General features: G+C 49.2%; 2 protein-coding genes across 4 annotated transcripts; both read right to left on the bottom strand.

Annotated features, from left to right (window-relative positions):
* Positions 1–5,158: 5,158 nt before the first annotated feature.
* Positions 5,159–14,315, bottom strand: LOC146759223 (STAM-binding protein-like). 3 transcript variants are annotated; one of them, XM_085510172.1, is made up of 10 exons: positions 14,284–14,315; positions 13,542–13,766; positions 10,251–10,326; positions 10,009–10,104; positions 9,391–9,766; positions 8,629–8,753; positions 8,269–8,406; positions 7,036–7,148; positions 6,748–6,847; positions 5,159–6,459 (listed from the first exon to the last, which is right to left on the bottom strand). In XM_085510172.1, the coding sequence occupies exons 2-10, from the start codon at positions 13,754–13,756 to the stop codon at positions 6,403–6,405; spliced, it is 1,296 nt and encodes a 431-aa protein (XP_085366298.1). In that variant the 5' UTR covers positions 13,757–13,766; positions 14,284–14,315; the 3' UTR covers positions 5,159–6,402. The 3 variants fall into 3 exon arrangements, with proteins under 3 accessions (XP_085366298.1, XP_085366299.1, XP_085366300.1); XM_085510173.1 differs by having other exon boundaries at positions 14,243–14,315; XM_085510174.1 differs by lacking the exons at positions 10,251–10,326; positions 13,542–13,766; positions 14,284–14,315 and having other exon boundaries at positions 9,391–9,803.
* A 494-nt stretch (positions 14,316–14,809) lies between these two features.
* Positions 14,810–19,179, bottom strand: LOC146759224 (RNA/RNP complex-1-interacting phosphatase-like). Its single transcript, XM_085510178.1, has 9 exons — positions 19,097–19,179; positions 18,945–19,020; positions 17,998–18,129; positions 17,361–17,484; positions 16,767–16,827; positions 16,430–16,476; positions 16,236–16,308; positions 15,857–15,985; positions 14,810–15,367 (listed from the first exon to the last, which is right to left on the bottom strand). Exons 1-9 carry the CDS (start codon positions 19,129–19,131, stop codon positions 15,037–15,039), a joined length of 1,008 nt encoding a protein of 335 aa, XP_085366304.1. The 5' UTR covers positions 19,132–19,179; the 3' UTR covers positions 14,810–15,036.

A 19,179-nucleotide genomic window follows, 5' to 3' on the forward strand; every position in this document is an offset into this window, starting at 1 on the left:
AGGGTTAGAGCCGAAAAAAACCAAGAAAAACAGGGTTAGAACGGAAGAAAACCAAGAAAAACAGGGTTAGAGCCGAAAAAAACCAAGAAAAACAGGGTTAGAGCCAAAAAAAAACAAGAAAAGCCAGGTTAGAAAGGAAGAAAACCAAGAAAAACAGGGTTAGAGCGGAAAAAAACCAAGAAAAACAGGTTTAGAGCCGAAAAAAACCAAGAAAAACAGGGTTAGAACGGAAGAAAACCAAGAAAAGCAGGGTTAGAGCGGAAGAAAACCAAGAAAAACAGGGTTAGAGACGGAAAAAACCAAGAAAAACAGGGTTAGAGCCGAAAAAAAACAAGAAAAACAGGGTTAGAGCCGAAAAAAAACAAGAAAAGCAGGGTTAGAGCGGAAGAAAACCAAGAAAAACAGGGTTAGAGCGGAAGAAAACCAAGAAAAGCCGGGTTAGAACGGAAGAAAACCAAGAAAAACAGGGTTAGAGCTGAAGAAAACCAACAAAGGCAGGGTTAGAGCAGAAGAAAACCAAGAAAAACAGGGTTAGAGCCGAAAAAAAACAAGAAAAACAGGGTTAGAACGGAAGTAAACCAAGAAAAACAGGGTTAGACCGGAAGAAAACCAAGAAAAACAGGGTTAGAAAGGAAGAAAACCAAGAAAAGCCGGGTTAGAATGTAAGAAAACCAAGAAAAACAGGGTTAGAGCGGAAGAAAACCAAGAAAAGCCGGGTTAGAACGGAAGAAAACCAAGAAAAACGGGGTTAGAGCTGAAGAAAACCAAGAAAAGCAAGGTTAGAGCGGAAGAAAACCAAGAAAAACAGGGTTAGAGCCGAAAAAAACCAAGATAAGCAGGGTTAGAGCGGAAGAAAACCAAGAAAAGCACGGTTAGAACGGATGACAACCAAGAAAAGCAGGGTTAGAGCGGAAGAAAACCAAGAAAAACAGGGTTAGAGCGGAAGAAAACCAAGATAAACAGGGTTAGAGCTGAAAAAAACCAAGAAAAACAGGGTTAGAGCTGAAAAAAACCAAGAAAAACAGGGTTAGAGCAGAAGAAAACCAAGAAAAGCCGAGTTAGAACAAAAGAAAACCAAGAAAAACAGGGTTAGAGCCGAAAAAAACCAAGAAAAGCCGGGTTAGAACGGAAGAAAACCAAGAAAAACAGGGTTAGAGCCGAAAAAAAACAAGAAAAGCCGGGTTAGAACAAAAGAAAACCAAGAAAAACAGGGTTAGAGCCGAAAAAAAACAAGAAAAACAGGGTTAGAGCCGAAGAAAACCATGAAAAGCCGGGTTAGAACGGCAGAAAACCAAGAAAAACAGGGTTAGAGCGGAAGAAAACCAAGAAAAGCCGGGTTAGAACGGAAGAAAACCAAGAAAAACGGGGTTAGAGCGGAAGAAAACCAAGAAAAACAGGGTTAGAGCGGAAGAAAACCAAGAAAAACAGGGTTAGAGCCAAAAAAAACCAAGAAAAACAGGGTTAGAACAGTAAAAAACCAAGTTAAGCCGGGTTAGAACGGAAGAAAACCAAGAAAAACAGGGTTAGAGCCGAAAAAAAACAAGAAAAACAGGGTTAGAGCCGAAAAAATCCAAGAAAAACAGGGTTAGAGCGGAAGAAAACCAAGAAAAACAGGGTTAGAGCGGAAGAAAACCAAGAAAAACAGGGTTAGAGCCGAAAAAAACCAAGAAAAGCAATGTTAGAGCAGAGGAAAACCAAGAAAAGTCGGGTTAGAACAAAAGAAAACCAAGAAAAACAGGGTTAGAGCCGAAAGAAACCAAGAAAAGCAGGGTTAGAACGGAAGAAAACCAAGAAAAACAGGGTTAGAGCCGAAAAAAAACAAGAAAAACAGGGTTAGTGCCGAAAAAAAACAAGAAAAGCCACGTTAGAACGGAAGAAAACCAAGAAAAACAGGGTTAGAGACGAAAAAATCCAAGAAAAACAGGGTTAGAACAGAAGAAAACCAAGAAAAGCCGGATTAGAACGGAAGAAAATCAAGAAAAACTGGGTTAGAGCCGAAAAAACCTAAGAAAAACAGTGTTATAACAGAAGAAAACCAAGAAAAGCCGGGTTAGAACGGAAGAAAACCAAGAAAAACAGGGTTAGAGCAGAAGAAAACCAAGAAAAGCAAGGTTAGAGCGGAAGAAAACCAAGAAAAGCAGGGTTAGAGAAGAAAAAAACCAAGAACAGCAAGGTTAGAGTCGAAAAAAAACAAGAAAAACAGGGTTAGAGCCGAAAAAAACCAAGAAATATCGGGTTAGTACAGAAGAAAACCAAGAAAAACAGGGTTAGAGCCGAAGAAAACCAAAAAAAGGCGGGTTAGAACGGAAGAAAACCAAGAAAAACAGGGTTAGAGCAGAAAAAAACCAAGAAAAGCATGGTTAGAACGGAAGAAAACCAAGAAAAACAGGGTTAGACCGGAAGAAAACCAAGAAAAACAGGGTTAGAGCCGAAAAAAAACAAGAAAAACAGGGTTAGAGCCGAAAAAAACCAAGAAAAGCCGGGTTAGAACGGCAGAAAACCAAGAAAAACAGGGTTAGAGCGGAAGAAAACCAAGAAAAGCCGGGTTAGAGCGGAAGAAAACCAAGAAAAGCCGGGTTAGAACGGCAGAAAACCAAGAAAAACAGGGTTAGAGCCGAAAAAAAACAAGAAAAACAGGGTTAGAGCCGAAAAAAACAAGAAAAGCCGGGTTAGAACGGAAGAAAACCAAGAAAAACAGGGTTAGAGCGAAAAAAACCAAGAAAAACAGGGTTAGAGCCGAAAAAAAACAAGAAAAGCCGGGTTAGAACGGCAGAAAACCAAAAAAACGTGGTTAGAGCGGAAGAAAAGCAAGAAAAGCCAGGTTAGAGCGGAAGAAATCCAAGAAAAGCCGGGTTAGAGCCGAAAAAATCCAAGAAAAACAGGGTTAGAACAGAAGAAAACCAAGAAAAGCCGGATTAGAACGGAAGAAAATCAAGAAAAACTGGGTTAGAGCCGAAAAAACCTAAGAAAAACAGTGTTATAACAGAAGAAAACCAAGAAAAGCCGGGTTAGAACGGAAGAAAACCAAGAAAAACAGGGTTAGAGCAGAAGAAAACCAAGAAAAGCAAGGTTAGAGCGGAAGAAAACCAAGAAAAGCAGGGTTAGAGAAGAAAAAAACCAAGAACAGCAAGGTTAGAGTCGAAAAAAACCAAGAAAAACAGGGTTAGAGCCGAAAAAAACCAAGAAATATCGGGTTAGTACAGAAGAAAACCAAGAAAAACAGGGTTAGAGCCGAAGAAAACCAAAAAAAGGCGGGTTAGAACGGAAGAAAACCAAGAAAAACAGGGTTAGACCGGAAGAAAACCAAGAAAAACAGGGTTAGAGCCGAAAAAAAACAAGAAAAACAGGGTTAGAGCCGAAAAAAACCAAGAAAAGCCGGGTTAGAACGGCAGAAAACCAAGAAAGACAGGGTTAGAGCGGAAGCAAACCAAGAAAAGCCGGGTTAGAGCGGAAGAAAACCAAGAAAAGCCGGGTTAGAACGGCAGAAAACCAAGAAAAACAGGGTTAGAGCCGAAAAAAAACAAGAAAAACAGGGTTAGAGCCGAAAAAAACAAGAAAAGCCGGGTTAGAACGGAAGAAAACCAAGAAAAACAGGGTTAGAGCGAAAAAAAACAAGAAAAACAGGGTTAGAGCCGAAAAAAACCAAGAAAAGCCGGGTTAGAACGGCAGAAAACCAAAAAAACGTGGTTAGAGCGGAAGAAAAGCAAGAAAAGCCAGGTTAGAGCGGAAGAAAACCAAGAAAAGCCGGGTTAGAACGGAAGAAATCCAAGAAAAACGGGGTTAGAGCCGAAGAAATCCAAGAAAAGCAGGGTTAGAGCGGAAGAAAACCAAGAAAAACAGGGTTAGAGCCGAAAAAACCAAGAAAAACAGGTTTAGAGCCGAAAAAAACCAAGAAAAACAGGGTTAGAGCCGAAAAAATCCAAGAAAAACAGGGTTAGAGCGGAAGAAAACCAAGAAAAACAGGTTTAGAGCCGAAAAAAACCAAGAAAAACAGGTTTAGAGCCGAAAAAAACCCCACATGGTCCTTCCAAGCCTGGCCCTGCAGCAATGAGGAGCCACGAGCTGCGGGGTCGCTGCCCAAAGGGACACAGTTGGTCCCACACGGCTCAGAGCTGTCACTGTGTCAGTGAGGATGTGGGCACGGTCCCAGCAGTGGCTCTGCCCCAATTCCCCCCATCCCCGGGGGCTGGATGCGTCCCCGGTCCCGGCTGTGAGTTCAGCACTGCCCGCATCGCAGCTCACGCGAGACACCCACAGCTGCTTTCATCCCAACCCGCATTGCCCGGCCCGCTGCCAAACATGAGGTCAGCGAGGCAAAAGGTTGCCATATATGACATGCTGCAAAAAAAAAAAGGAGAAACCCCGACCCAGCAAAGCGGCGAGGAAAAAAGGAAAAGCAAAAGGGAGCGGGATGGAGGCAGCCCGGCCATTGGGATCCACTGTGCCCACGCTGCGGGGGGATTGTGCCCACGCAGAGCTGATGGCACAGCCGTATCTCAGCGATAGAAAAGGGAACTGTGCCCAAAGCAACAGCAGCTCCAGCCATGGGGCCACCAGCCCCCGCTGTGCCCAACCCAGAGCGGTCCCAGCCCTCCCCAGCCCCCCGGTTCTCTGTCCCAGGGTCACAGCAGCCCCTGCCCTGGGGCTGAGCCTCGGCACAGGGAGGCTGGAAGCTGGGACCGCGGTGGCAGAGCCCAGAGCCAGAGCAGATGCAGCCTAAAAAGGAAAGGTTCGGCCACCGCAGCCAATCCAGCTGCCGGAGCATTGGCCGTGCCCGGGCTGCAGGGAGGGCTGCTGGCGGCCCGGGATGCTCGCAGGAACGCCCGGCATCCCACGGCACGCGAGGCCAACCCCAGTGGCACGAGCAGGAGGGGGCTGCAGGCTGAGCTCCCCGCACACCGCCGGACCTCTGCACCTCCCTATATGGGTAATGTCCCTGCAGAGGGCTCCTGGCTGGGAGTTCGGCACGGCTTTGGTTCCGTTCCTTTGTGTGTGAGCCCACCGCTTCCCCCTCCCCTCCTCCCCCGCTGCCAAAATCACGCCGGTAACTGCAGCAGCAGTTTGTCAGATAAACCATAAATAAATGGATTCTGTCCCCATTCTCGGCAGCTCCTTCCAGCCCGAGGAGTTAGAGATAACAAGTGAGAGAAGCAGCCCATAACACAACCTGTCTGTATTAAACCATCCACCAACGAATGCCGTTTGCTGTCTTGTAGGTAGAAGTACAAGGGCACAACACCTTCATGTATGTGTGTCTCCAATCCTCCCCCTGCCTGCATAGATACATGCTGATGATCAGAGCATCCCAATGGAGGACATGGGAGAGGTGATGCATCACACTTTGAGCCTCCCACCTTTCAATGGTGATACAGGTGAGGGTGGAGGCTCAGCGTGGGCAGCTCGGGGATGCAAAGTCACTGCTTAGGTTTCAACAGCAAAGGGTACAGAGAAGGTCCCCAGATGGTTTCCTGCATCACAGCAACACTGTGGGGCACGCGGTTTGGCAAGGACAGGCTTCCTAACACCTTAAGGATTGCAGAGGCAGCTGGGAATGAGAGTGTTTAAGGATTCAAGAAACAGGAGTGTTGGGAAAGCAGCTGAGCTCCACATATGGATCAGAAACAGAGTGCACCAATGCTGGAACTGAGAGGTGGGAGAGCCTCCTCTGTCACCCCACCAGCACCAGACAAACCCAAACCCTCACTGCAGCCAGTGTCCCATCCAGGAAAAGGAAGAAAGCAATCAGATATCCCACTCAGCATCCCTGGAATTAAAGCATCCAGGAATCTTCTCACCCTGAACTCCTGAAATGGGGGTTCCCAAAGGAAGGAGAGAGCACAACAGTTGGGGTCCCTTCTTGTTCCACTGGGCACAAATGTGAGCACCAGGAGGGAGGATGGGCTCTTGTATGGAGTGAGAGATGTTAGGAAGGTTTTGTTTTAAATGGCAACAAGGATTTGTCTGCTCCAACCAGCCACGCTCAAGGCCACAGTTTACCAACCCAGAAAGAGAGGCAAAGCAGAACATGGGTTAATTTGGGCAGGTCCCACTTAGGAAAGCACTTGAAGAGGTTTCACAGCTCAAGGATGCAGCAACTTGCAGGGCCCTCCCCAGCCAAGAAGCTGGTCAAGCTCTAAATTAAATAACGGCTTCAGTGTTAGCTTCCCTCTTTGAATCTCCAGTTAACTTCTCCCCACACCTCGAACCTCAACGCCCTTTCACCAGTCCAACAACAGGCACCGAGTTCATGAGCTGAGGTCAGGGAACAGATTTCACTGTGCTCAGGGAGGAAGGGAAGGGGCACCACACGGTGAAAATCATCTGCTGCAGAAGGAACCCAAACTTTACCTAAGCCTAGAGGGAAGGCAGGTGGTTTTAGAGTAAGGAGTCAAGGCAAGACGCCTATCGTAGATCCATCAGCACCACATCTCTCTCGACTACAGACACATGATTGCAGGTCTGGAAGAGAAAGAAGAAATGGGGTTATTCAGATATTCTCAGGTGTCTCCATCTCCTGATGCAATCTGCATCCATCGGCCTTCTGAGAACCACCCTTTCTTTGCAGTGAAGAAACAAAGACCAATCAAGTCAGAAAGCTTTTGCATCCCAACTCCAGTGAGAAGCAGGTCCCAGTGAGGCTCTCTCCTGTCCTGGGGCACAGATTCACCATAGATCTAATCTGAAGTGAACTGCCCAATCTGCTAACATATGGTACTACAGACCCCAGTGCTCCATGAGACAACTTACAGTGAAGAGAGGAGGGTCTTTGGAGTGTGGGTGGAATCCTTTCTGTCGACAAGAAGAGATCTCCTGCAGGCCGTGTTCTGTCAGCTTGAAAAACCCCGTCCTAGAAAGAAGCACAAAGTGCATAGAGCTCGAGCCTCTGCAAGAAGAAACAGCTGCTTCTGCACTCCAAGAGTGTGATTGAATCTGCTTGTCTCCAAGCAGGAGACCCAGCACGCTCTGCAAGGTGCTTCTCTGCCAGCTCTGTGGCTGCAGAGCTGCTCCCTGCCACGGGTGGGCAACCACACTTACTCCTGGTACTTTGGAGAACACACAATAGCGATGGACTCTGGCAGCATCATCTGGTAGGAGCAGTGTGTGTGCAGGTCGACGCTGGAGAGGAAAGCTGTCTGCGTGGGGTGAGTCTGAAACACAGGGGAAGGAAAGAGAGAACACCAGAGAGGGTTTGGATGGGCTTCCCCCCCCCCCCCAACAGGCTGTATCTGCCAAGTGAAGGTTGGAATGGTAAAGAGGCACAGCTCCTCAGATGGCACGGAGGACTTGCTAACATGCAGACAGCAGCTCTGGATTGCCCCAGAACATCTGCTCCTCCTTTGCATTTGGAAAGAAGACAAGAGAAGCTCTGCTTTTCTGGCCACACCCCTTGCAAACTCCTATTTTAATGCAGTGTTTCCCTTGCCTTCAATGCAGGGCAGTCACCTCACATGATTCTGAAGTGTGGCTGCCCCAGGGCACGGCACCACCAGATACACAACACATCACCACGGCACATCAAGAGATCACACCCTGTGAAGATGGCCAAGCTCTTAAAGATCACAGGTGACATCCAAGGTGCTCAGCTCTGGCTGAGAGATCTCATAGCCTCGCTCTGGCAGAAAGGCCTTTCCTTCTTCCCCTGTATGGTTTTTGTTGCCAAGTGTAGGGATTCAATCAAAGGGATTCCTGAGGGTGCCTGGACGTTCCGGGGCCATCACTGAAGAGTTAATACTGTCAGCAGACACCCGCACATATCAGGCACACTCAGCAGGCATTTATTTGTCAAAGCCTGCAAAGCAGCTGCTGCTTTCGAGAGATTACTCAGCAGCACCAAACGTTTTGCTTGGCAAACATCCGACTGCCAAAGGCTCCACGGGGACAGGCAGCAGGGAGCCAGAGGAGGAATCTGGAGCTGGCACATCCTACGGCAGAGCAGCACACAGCTGTCTGCAAAAAGCTGTGCTACTATAGGGACACATCAGTGCAGAGGCCACGGTGCTGACAGCAGGAGCTCCAAACGGAAGGCTGGGATGCCCCAGGTCTGCTTTTAGCCCAGCATCCCGCTGCCAAAAGGGCCAGTGCTCTGGGAAGGGATCTGAACCTCCAACAGACCCAAATTTCTCAAGCAACGTGAGCTGTGACCAAGAAGGCTGCATCACAGAGAGATCCCATGGAAAGGATGCAGATAATGGCAGGACAAGGGGAAATGGTTTCAAGTTGAGGGAGGGAAGATATAGGTTGGATGTCAGGCAGGGATGAGAGGCTCACATGGATCCAGCCGAGCGTAACGAGGCCGTGCTGGTCCTGGATCAGGAAGAGTTCCTCCTCGTTCTCTGTGTTGCAATAATCAGGGCCTCCATACTGCTTGGGAACGATGACGTGGGTTATGGTGAACTCATTCCTCATCTGCAAGGCAGCACAGGGAGGCTGTTACCCTCTAGAAATGCCCCCCCACCAAACAGGAAACGCTGCTGCCGCCCACTGGTATAAAGATAATTTCCTAAGCTTTGCGAATGAAGCATTTCTGTGTTCATCACTCAGGGGCCCAGCAAGGGGAAGAGCAGCTCTAGAAACAAGCCCACGAGTCCTGTCCTGCTTCCAGGGGCTTAATTACTGTTATCACCTTACCAGCTTACCACAGAGGATCCCACAGGTCTCCACACCTCGGGCCGTGTTGGCATCAGCCAGCTGGAGGAATTTATGGCACAGCTCCCTGGGGACAATGACCTGGCGAAGGGCATCCACACCTGCAGCTGCGGGGAGAATTGGGAGCACAATGAGCAGCAACAGCCAGCGCCAATGGAGAGATGTTCCCTCAGTGTGGACCTAAAGGGACCAGACTGAAAGAAAACAGCTTGAAAACGTTAACTGCTATGCAGACTCTAATGTCTGCTCTTCCATGGGCAGTCATGGGGGAATAAAGTCGCAGTGACACTCCATAAAGGACAGTCAATAGAGAAAACAAAAACATGAATGCTCCTAAACTGTCATTTAAAAGTAGGATGTTTCTCTGGTCTAGAATCAGTTGTTTAGAAATGTCTGGGTTGCTACTTTGGATCTGTAATTGTCTAAAGAGGAGAGTTCAGTCAGTCTGGCCCCAATCTCCAAAATGTATTTGGATCTAGGAAGGTCAAAAGCCTCACAGGTTGTAGATTTTAGGTCAGCAGAGAGGGGTTGAGGCTGGATTACTAAGAGGAGACGGTTCTCCCCAGCCCTGCAAACCTTTGCTGGTCATTGAGGAAAGCATCCCCAACAGCCTGGAAGACCAAATCTCCCAGAAGGGATGGAGATCTGACAAGACACTTCTAAGAGCCTCCCAGCCAGCTCAGCTCCTTGGCTGCATTTGGTTCAGCCCCAGAAAGGAAGAAGGATGCCCGGAGCTGTACTAACTGTGTTCTGTGCCCCCCAGCGCACTGGGTTTCAAAGATCTGTCCACAGCAGGAGGGTTGGATGAGACATTCCCCATCGATGGACTCGCAGGGTGATCTGAAGAGACGGGAACCCCTGGGGTTAAATCAGTAGGTGGTTTTTCTATGCCGGGGATGAGGGGTCCATCCAGAGACTCAGGACTTGGCTCTGGCTTTCCAAATTCTTGCACTATCCTCAAACGTTCCTTTTCTAGCTCCTGTTGTCGAATCATCTCCTCGAAGGCAAGAAACTGCTCTTGCTCTGCCTGCTGCTGCTTCATTAAGGCTACACGATTCCTTTCCTCTTCCAATTGCTGCTGCAAAGCCAAGTTGCGGGCATCTTCCTCTTCCTTCTCTTTCTGCAAGAAAGAAATACACCAAAAGACGTCAGCAGACCTGAAAGACATCAGCAAATAACACTCGTTTAGAACTGCAGCTTTCAACCCGCCTGCAGACCCTCAGCAATCACAGACCATCCCCAAAGGGCCTGCAGCAATTAAATGCCCTTGTGTGGGAATACAATTCTTCATTGATTTCTCTCTCTTCTCTCCAAAATGGCACTTTCTTAAAGCAAAACTGACAGCAATCTCCTGTCACTCACCTTCTGCTCAGTGTACTTAGCGTAGTCCTTCATGTACCTCTGCAATAGCTCCTTCTTGAGGTCTTCAGCCCTGGGAAAGGCTACGTCCTTCAGCTTCTGAAGGGAGGAAACACAATCCTTAGAGCAGCAAGCCAAGAAAAGCAGGCCCAGAATGGATGAAAGAATCAATAGGTTCTTGGAGAAAATAAACCCCAAAGGATTTTCAACAGCAGCCACTGAAGACTTGGAACATTGTTACTTACTTTCATCGTCTCCTTCCTTTCAGGTGTGGTGGCAGTTTTGAAATCACGGTGCTTTGGCAGCTTCTCAATGAAGAGCCTATAAATACACAGGAGAGAAACCCCTGTTCCTGAATCCCAGCAGAAGGAAATGGCATTGTGGGAGGTATCTATCATCTGCCTCCAGCTCAGTATCTCTGCTCTGTCGGTTCCCTGGGCCCTGTGCTCCTGCAATCAGGACAGCTGAAGAAACTCTCCACCAAACAGTGCTTTGCAGAGCCCTTAATGGAATACATGCAGAGGGAAGAAGAGTAGAGAGCACAGCCCAAACAAGCTGAGCAGAGCCAAGAGGGAAAGCCACAGCGTGAGCCGAGAGCCTCCCTCGTGCTGTGAAACCACTGCATGCGCACTAAATAAACCCATCTGCTTTAAAACCCAACCCGCTGGGAAAAGGAAGAACTTCTCACAATCCCAGCTCTTGGTTGTGCTCGTGGTTACCATGGAGAGCATGAGGATGCTCTTGCCAGAGACCACAGGATCAGCACAGCCATGGCACAGAGCAGCTGTGAGATCCCTGCTCGGGGCTGGTGGATGCAAAGTAGGTCACTGTGTCGAGGAGACAAAACAAGGCAGCGATCACTGCCAACAGATTGAAGATTAAAATGGAAGGGATTCATTAAGAAGGATTAAGAGCAGATGCTGGCCTGGGGAAGACAGAAGAAGCAGCAGAGGCAGCTGCCTTTTCAGAAGGCACAAAGGGGGAACAGTGAGCAGAAGGGTGCAGGGAGGACTCAGGCAGCCAGAGGAAGACTTTGAGGGAAGACCAGCAGCTGAGGAAGGAGGCAGAGCAGGACTCTGCATTCTCTAATAAGAACGCTTCACACTTCCTACCCACAGCCCAGATGAGGTTTGGCACGGCTTAAACCCTCAGCCCCCATCACCAGAAGCTTTGGATTTGTTCAAACCTCTGACTGCTGCGAGTCCGCTGTGAACGGAGCGGCTGCTTGGCACCGAGCAGCCACATCGTAGGCTATTTTTAAGCACTGCTACAGACCACAAGCCAAAGCAGCGTCTCTCGAGTCCCTTTAACACCCCACACAAACCCTTGGAGCCAATCCAAGCAGCTCAGAGTCACACGGACAAAGCAGGAATCCTCATCTCCCAGGAAATTCATGTCATGTTTCCCTGCTCTGCTCTTCCTTGGCTCTAAAAAGCCCCAGCACCCTCCTGCTTTGAGAACAAATCCGTTCTGAATGGTGCAGAAGCTGCTGCTGAAGGGAAAAACAAGCAGGTGTCTTTCAGCATCATTTCAGCTTCATTTCAGCATGGGAAAGAGAAAGGCTGAAGATGCAGTTGACATCAAGTGGGAGGCTGAGAGCCAGGAATGGAACTGGCTGCTTCAGTGGGAATCTCAGTGCGGATCCACCCCCAGATTCTCCCATATAGATCTATAATCCTCCCCAGACAAATGGCTCTCTCAGGAGCAGGGAAATAAAGGGACCTCCAGCTCCCCAAAGCCACACAGTCAACATAAAGCCAAGGACTCGCTCCTGGGGATGGTGGGCTTGCTCCTAACAAACACACCACGTGCAGAGCTGTAGCCAGGAGCCTCTCAGGGCTGAATAATCAATCAAATCCCATTTCTAGAGATGGGAAAGCTCCACTGGAGGCTCCAATTACAGCACTAAGCTCTTGCTTTCCAGATCACAGCCTCAGGGAAAGACACCTCATATAACGCTCTGCCAAGGCCTCTCGCTTCCACAGGAGCTACAGCATTACTCTTCCATTTAAAGCAACGAGATGATGACATTAACTTTGCATCTTCAGATAATCCAAGCTGGCAGCTCGTACTCATCAGCATGAGAAATCACCCACCAAAAGGGAAAGCTTGTCACCTTTCCTGCAGCCCGAGAGCCAGGCTAATGTAAATGCCACAGGCATCTAAAAGCTGCTGGAAGGCCAGCAGGCAGCATTGCTGTCACGAAAGAGCAAAGGCACGTTTCGTTCACTTGTTTAGTTAAAGAGCTTCTCCTTCAGCCTCAGCTATGAGACCAGCTTGGAAACCTTCCCGATGGTTTTACACTTTGCAGCTCCCTACGCAGCGACAATGACCATAAAAGCTCAGGAAGTGCAGGGCGGGAAGAAAAGCTAAGCAGAGAAAAATGTGGTGGGTTGAAGGAGGCCGGGGAAGGAACCCTGTGCACACAGGCAGGCAAGGAAGGAAAACACCCATAGGAAGGCCAAGCTCATTCTGGATAAGTGGGTAGAGCAGCAGAAAGCAGAGTCAACCCTCTGGTGAGTGAGAAAGGGGGGATTTGGGGCAAAAAGCCTGAGGGAACAGGATAATCAATGCCCTGGGCCATTCCCTGAGCATCTCTGCTTTCAGCCCTTTGAACATGGGGAGGCACAGCAAGGGACACACGTTTGTACCACTCGTACTCTGAGCTGCTCAGGCAGAAGCTCAGCTTTCAGACCCAAGATGGTTTGTTTCCAGCCAGCTCTGGAGGTGACAGCGAGAACATCTCCATGCTTGTCCATACGGACAGCCCCTGTGCTGGAGACCTGGCAGCTGTGATACCAAACAGGGTCTTGGGTGGGTTTATATACAACCTCTGGCTTTTCAGAAGAGCGTTCAGAGCCTGGAGATCTCAAATACTGTCCAAATCAGCAGAATGGAGGCAGGTTGTTCAGACCTGAAATTCTTTTCCCCACGTCCCTCCTCAGAAGGGTCTGGGTGCATACAGACATGCATGGTGTGTGGGGGGAATTATGTTGTTTCTAAGTAGAACTGTTAAGCCTCCAGTGCTCCACAGCTGATTTCTGTGCTGAAAGAGGAACATGGTGACTGCTGTAAAAGGCTGCAGTAACTTAAACAGAAAGAAGGCTTCTCCTCTGAAGGTGATTTATCAGAGAACCACCAACCAGCCCTCATCTCCTTCTGATAGCATGACCTTCGACCATGCCAATGACATCACAATGACCTAACCACCCTGCAGTGATAAAACACCAGGAGGCTCTAAACCAAAGGAGCCGATACCTTCCTCCTGCTGACAGAAGCTGTAATGAGACAGAGCTATATAAGGCCAGCCTGATCTCACAGGGAATACTACTGACGATGCAATGAGCATTGCTTGTACCTTGCACCTTTATCATGTGGTCACCTTCATCAGGTCACCCATATCAGCTCAAAAGGAGCAAAGCTGTGGACAGAACCCAGTTCTTCCAGCTCAACGTCTCGCTGTGTCCATACAAACCCAAAAGAAGCAACTGAAAGCCCACAAGCAAAGTAAGCAGGCAAAGTAAAGCTGCTCTTACGTGATGTACTTGTTGTATAAGATGAAGGCATGCTCAATATTGCCCTCCTCTGAGTAAACAGCCGCCATGCGGAGCATTTCCACGCCAGAGCGATAGTAGCGTCGCAGTGGGACATCCTCATTCACTTCCACAGCGCTCCCGATCTGTGTCAGGCTCCGGACACGCTCCTCGGGTGGGAGGCTGACATCAGCATGGCCGGGCATAACGAGGAGCATCAAAGCAGCTCTGCAGAGGGAGGAAAGCCAAGGGAGTCAGAACAGACATAGGGCAGGTAACGTGGTTGGGTTCCACAAGAGAAATCAGCCCTCCAGCCTGAAAGAGTTTAATACAGAGCTCAGGGGTCCCTGGTTTAATACAAAGCTCAGGGGTCCCTGGTTTAATACAAAGCTCAAGGGTCCCTGGTTTAATACAAAGCTCAGGGGTCCCTGGTTTAATACAAAGCTCAGGGGTCCCTGGTTTAATACAAAGGCTGGGGGTCCTAAGGGGGAAATATGGGTAAATTGAGGCTCCTTTTGGACACGGCCCTTGGATATAAAAGCCTTTATGACCTGAATAGCAGCCATGAACTCCAGCTCATTTCCCTGTATAACCCATTTCAACCCAAGGTCTGAGCGATGTGGCTCCTACCCAACACAGCTCCACCCCCCCCCAGGTCCCGGACCCCTCCAGGCCCAAAGCAGAGCCCCTCCCCCCCTCCCCACCCCGAACGGGACCGGCCTCGTAGGCCCCAACCGGGCCCGACCTGCGCCGGGCGGACAGCGGCAGCTCGCACTCGGCGCTTCCGGGTTGGCGCCGTGACCCCGCCCCTCCGCTCTATTCCAGCACCCAATCACAACGCCTCCTTACATCCGGGGATGTCGAAACCATATCTTACTTCCGCCCGGCTTAGCGGCTGCCATTTTGAGATTGGGCGGAAGTGTGACGTCATCACTAGGCGCCCGAGTCTTAAAGGGGCCGCTCTCAATTCCTGCACACAACCTGCGGGGTTTCTTTCTGCCTCAGAGATGGAGAAACTGACCCAAACTTTCCGTCCATTCAGGATATAAGCAGGGCAGTTCAATCTAAAAAACAGGGGTTTTTTCACTCCCATCACCTTGATTCAGGCCTATTCTATTTCTGTCTCTTCACGTGCATTAAGGAAATGCTCAATAAAAGCCCTGTTGTGGAAGGTTATTAAAGAGATGCTGAACAAAAGCCCTGTTGTGGAAGGTTAAAGAGATGCTCAACAAAAGCCCTGCTATGGAAGGTTAAAGATGCTCCCAATGGCGTTTCTTTAGATTGAATCCAGTTCCATTTATTCCCTCCGTCACTTGAGAAACGGAGCCAGGACTGCGGAACAGCACAGAGCGATTCCAACTGAGCCACTTGTTAAAAGTACCCAGAAAAGCATTAAAAAAGGGGGTTGGGGGGAACCTAAAGGGAAAGGAGAGAGCTGTGCTGATGTGAATGATGCCTCCATCCAGTTCCCAGCATCCAGCTCAGCTGCTGCTGGACGTCACAGCTGACTCAGTTTGGAGCCCCTTGTGGAGACGCAGCCCTGACTGGATGCTCTTGTGCCTTTCAGTTCTTCCATCCTTTTCTTACGCCGCCGCCGGCGCTTCCTGGCCATGCACGTCTCCTGTGGTTGCTGGTGGAGGGGATTTGGAGGTAGGAAGGAGGCTTCGTTGCGTTGTTTCTTATTATAAGGCATTGAAACCGAACAGTTCCTCTGACCCAAACTGCAAGGCCACCTTTTCTCAGCCGTGCCAGGTTTGTGCACCAACTCCTGCTGTTGTTCTGGCACTCTGTGATTCCCCTTTTTCTTCTTCTTGGCACAGACAGAGTTCCTGAAAGAAGATCTGAAAGTCAGGACTGGAGAATTCAACCCTCCCCCCCCACCTCCCTCCAGTCTCTCCTGGGTTCTGCTGAGGACTTTTGGATCCTTTCAACCCTGTGGGTTGAAGAACAGCTCCCACTGACACAAACTAAATCCTCTTGTCCCTGAAGTATCACACTGCAGCCCCACCAGGAACTACAGCCTACACTGTAAGGGATGCTACTCCACATCTGCAGACACAAGTGTGTTATCCAGAGGCAAACAGCTTCATGCTGCTGCAGACACAAGGATACTTCAGCACTACGAAGACACAGGGAGGATCCCCTTCCTCCACAACCCCTACAAACAGCAATGGATGCTCTGCTGTACGTAGCAACGTTGCATCTAAACTTGTAAAAACATGAATTTAAGTTGCTTAAAAAGGAAAAGAAAAAAGAGCATTTTTGGTTCTATCTGCTCAGCTGTACAGCAAGCACAGAGGAAAGAGGCAAAAACCCACCTGGACGTTGTTAACAGGAGGTTTTCTGAACGCTGTGGGTGATGCTCTGCCTTCTGCTTTCTACTGTTCCACACAGCATCCACTCTTTGTTTGATCGGGACTGACCCCAAGTTCTTCACTTCACGTCTCCTTAAACAGAACTCTGGGTCATGGCTGGGCTCACGAACCATTCATCAAGTGATCACAACAGCCCTCTCACACTTCAATCAACCCCCTTTCAAACCTCCCAATTAGGGCAGCTGGTCAGGCCATGTGGATCTGTAACCCCACGTGTCACAGCTGCCCACCTTCTTCCTCATCCCACTTCCACCTCAAGCAGCAGCAGTCAGCCAAGCTTAAAGTCTATCTATTACAGCTCTCGTTCTGTGTGTGCACTCACTTTCCAGATCTTCTCTGTAGATCTTCAATGTAGTTCATTCTCTCAATGGGATGCCCTCGAGCTCTGTTGAACACTGGAGAAAGAAAGGTCTGAGTTCTAACAGTGCTCCAATGGAACAAGCACAAGCCCATTTACAACCAGGAGCCCACGGTAAGTATTTTGTATCTTGACAAGAGGAACATACATGTACGTACACTCTATTGCAGCGTTGGGCTCCATGCCTTCAACATCAATCAGGTACCTGAGCAGAGCAACAAGACAGCTCTAATCACACGAGTAACCCCAAAGCCACTTACAAACAATTCAAACATGAATAGGAATTTGTTCGAGCTTCTGTTTACAAGCCAGATTTGAATATCAGCACTTGGCTGCTGCTTATGTCTGATTTCAACACATCCCTGCAAGCAACATCTTTGCTAAGCTTACAAGCTTTGGATCCTTGCAGGCCTTGGATTACATCCAACACTTGATCCCTTTTGCTGGTGAAAGCAGGCAACACCCCCAGCTAATGCACTCCAACAAACAACTCACCTACAGACCAGGTAGCCAGTTCTGTTTAAGCCATGTGTGCAATGCACTCCGATAAGTTTATCTGCAACAAACAGCAACCGAGTCAGAGCAGTGTTGATTTTCCTAAACCAAGTCAGAGCAAAGCAAGCTTAACATTGGTCCTCCAACCCTAACAAGCGTAAATAAACTGCAAGGATCATGCAACAAAGTCCTGTTTGTGGTTGGTTATCACAGCTGGTTTGGCTCACCGGTTCATTTCATCCCATAATTTCATGATCCCAAAGCTCACTGCAGGGAGGATGTTTCTAAATGCTCTGTGAAATGTGCTCTATCCCACATTGCCCAAGCACTGACAGGTTCCCATTCACACCGCTGCTAATCACCCATCATTACTTACATAGATACTAGAGACAACAATAAGGACCCAACCAACACAAGGACCCAATGCTACCTACCAGCCAGCACAAACTCCTCTACCACAACAGCCTGATCTCATTGCTTGGACATTCACACACCAAGAGGAGGAAAGGAAATTCATGCTGTGCATGAAGGTTAACTGAGAACACCCCCCTTCCTATAGGCAACGCATGGTAACAGAAGGGAAATTCACATTACCGTTGTCTTTGTTGTCTCTCAAAAAGCTTTCCACAACACGTTTGAACTGAAAAATAGTCTGGTTGTTGGGTATTTCGTGTCCCATGGTCAGGATCTTTGAGTACCTGAGCGTAGCTGGCAGCTCCTACAAGAAACAAAAGAGGAGAGGATAGAACAGAGAACTGCTGACAAAAAGATGCAAGAAATCAGCATTCCAACTGAAACCAAAAGAGCAGCAATGGTTTGAGGTAAGAAAATGACACCACTTGAACACACTGCCAGTGTTTCAGAATAACCCAGTGGTGTTTTCTCTCCTTCCTCCCCAAGAAAGGCAAAGCGCTGAGCTTGGAATAACTTTTCCTGTACACCATGAGCCAAAATCCATTGTAATCAACTGCTTCAGAACAGCCCACAAAACCACCTTTAGGGTAACCAAAAACATGTAGTGGTTGTAGAAAGAGAAAGGCTGGAGTCCTCAACATCACGCATGATCAAAGACAAAGACCCCAACCCAAATGGCTCTGAGATGCTTCCCCACATTTCCCTGCCAGGAGATTTAAGTGTTTGATGCCCTTTAAAGTTCCCTTCTCACTAAAGTCTTCCCACTCAGCAGCAATATCAGGGCTTGAAGAGACCCTGTGCTGAGCCTGACACTGACCTCAGGTCCGTAGTAGCGCGTTGTGTACGTCAGGTCAATGATGAGGCCCAATTCTTCTTTCTGCTCTTTGATTTTCTCAATGAGGTCGCAAGGTGAAAACCTCTCATCCGGGTGAAGGTTCTGATTAAAGCTCTGAGGGAAAACAACATTAAACACAGCTGCACTGTGACTGGTGAGCTGCCACTGCTCCCAGCAACCATAGAATGGCCTGGATTGCAAAGGACCACAAACATCACGCAGTTCAACCCCCTGCTGTGTGCAGGGTCCCAACCAGCAGCCCAGGCTGCCCAGAGCCACATTCAGCCTGGCCTTGAATCCTGCAGGGATGGGGCATCCACAGCCTCCTTGTTCCATTTAATGCCTGCAGGGATGGGGCACCCACAGCCTCCTTGTTCCATTTAATGCCTGCAGGGATGGGGCATCCACAGCCTCCTTGTTCCATTTAATGCCTGCAGGGATGGGGCATCCACAGCCTCCTTGTTCCATTTAATGCCTGCAGGGATGGGGCATCCACAGCCTCCTTGTTCCATTTAATGCCTGCAGGGATGGGGCATCCACAGCCTCCTTGTTCCATTTAATGCCTGCAGGGATGGGGCATCCACAGCCTCCTTGTTCCATTTAATGCCTGCAGGGATGGGGCATCCACAGCCTCCTTGTTCCATTTAATGCCTGCAGGGATGGGGCACCCACAGCCTCCTTGGGCAACCTGTTCAGTGTGTCACCACCCTCTGGGTGGAAAAACTTCCCCCTCAGATTCAACCTAAACCTGCCCCGTCTCATTTTAAAGCCGTTTCTCCTCGTCCCATCACTGTTTCCCCTGGAGGGGCCTCAACCCCCAGCCCAGCACCGGCCCGTTGGTGCTTTACATTGGGACCAACCGGACACGGGCAGCCCGCAATGAGCAGCAGCCGGGTGGGATCCCGGGGCGGCCCTCGCTCCCCGCTCACCTTCCTCAGGGGCACTTTGAAGGCGATGAAGCGGGTGCCCGGCAGCCTGCGGCCTAACGGGACGTAATCGGTCCACCTGCAAACGGAAGCGGAAGGAGGTTACAGCCGGAGCCACCAAACCTCTCTCAGATTAGAAACCGTGCGGCACTCACCGCTCCGGGACGCGAGAACGGCCACGGCCCGGCATGGTGACGGCGGCGGGGACGCAACCGGTACTTCCGCTTCCGTTACTTCC

The sequence above is a fragment of the Coturnix japonica genome, chromosome 10, assembly GCF_054131305.1.
Source record: "Coturnix japonica strain WE chromosome 10, WE-NBRP24, whole genome shotgun sequence".
Taxonomy (NCBI): Eukaryota; Metazoa; Chordata; class Aves; order Galliformes; family Phasianidae; genus Coturnix; species Coturnix japonica.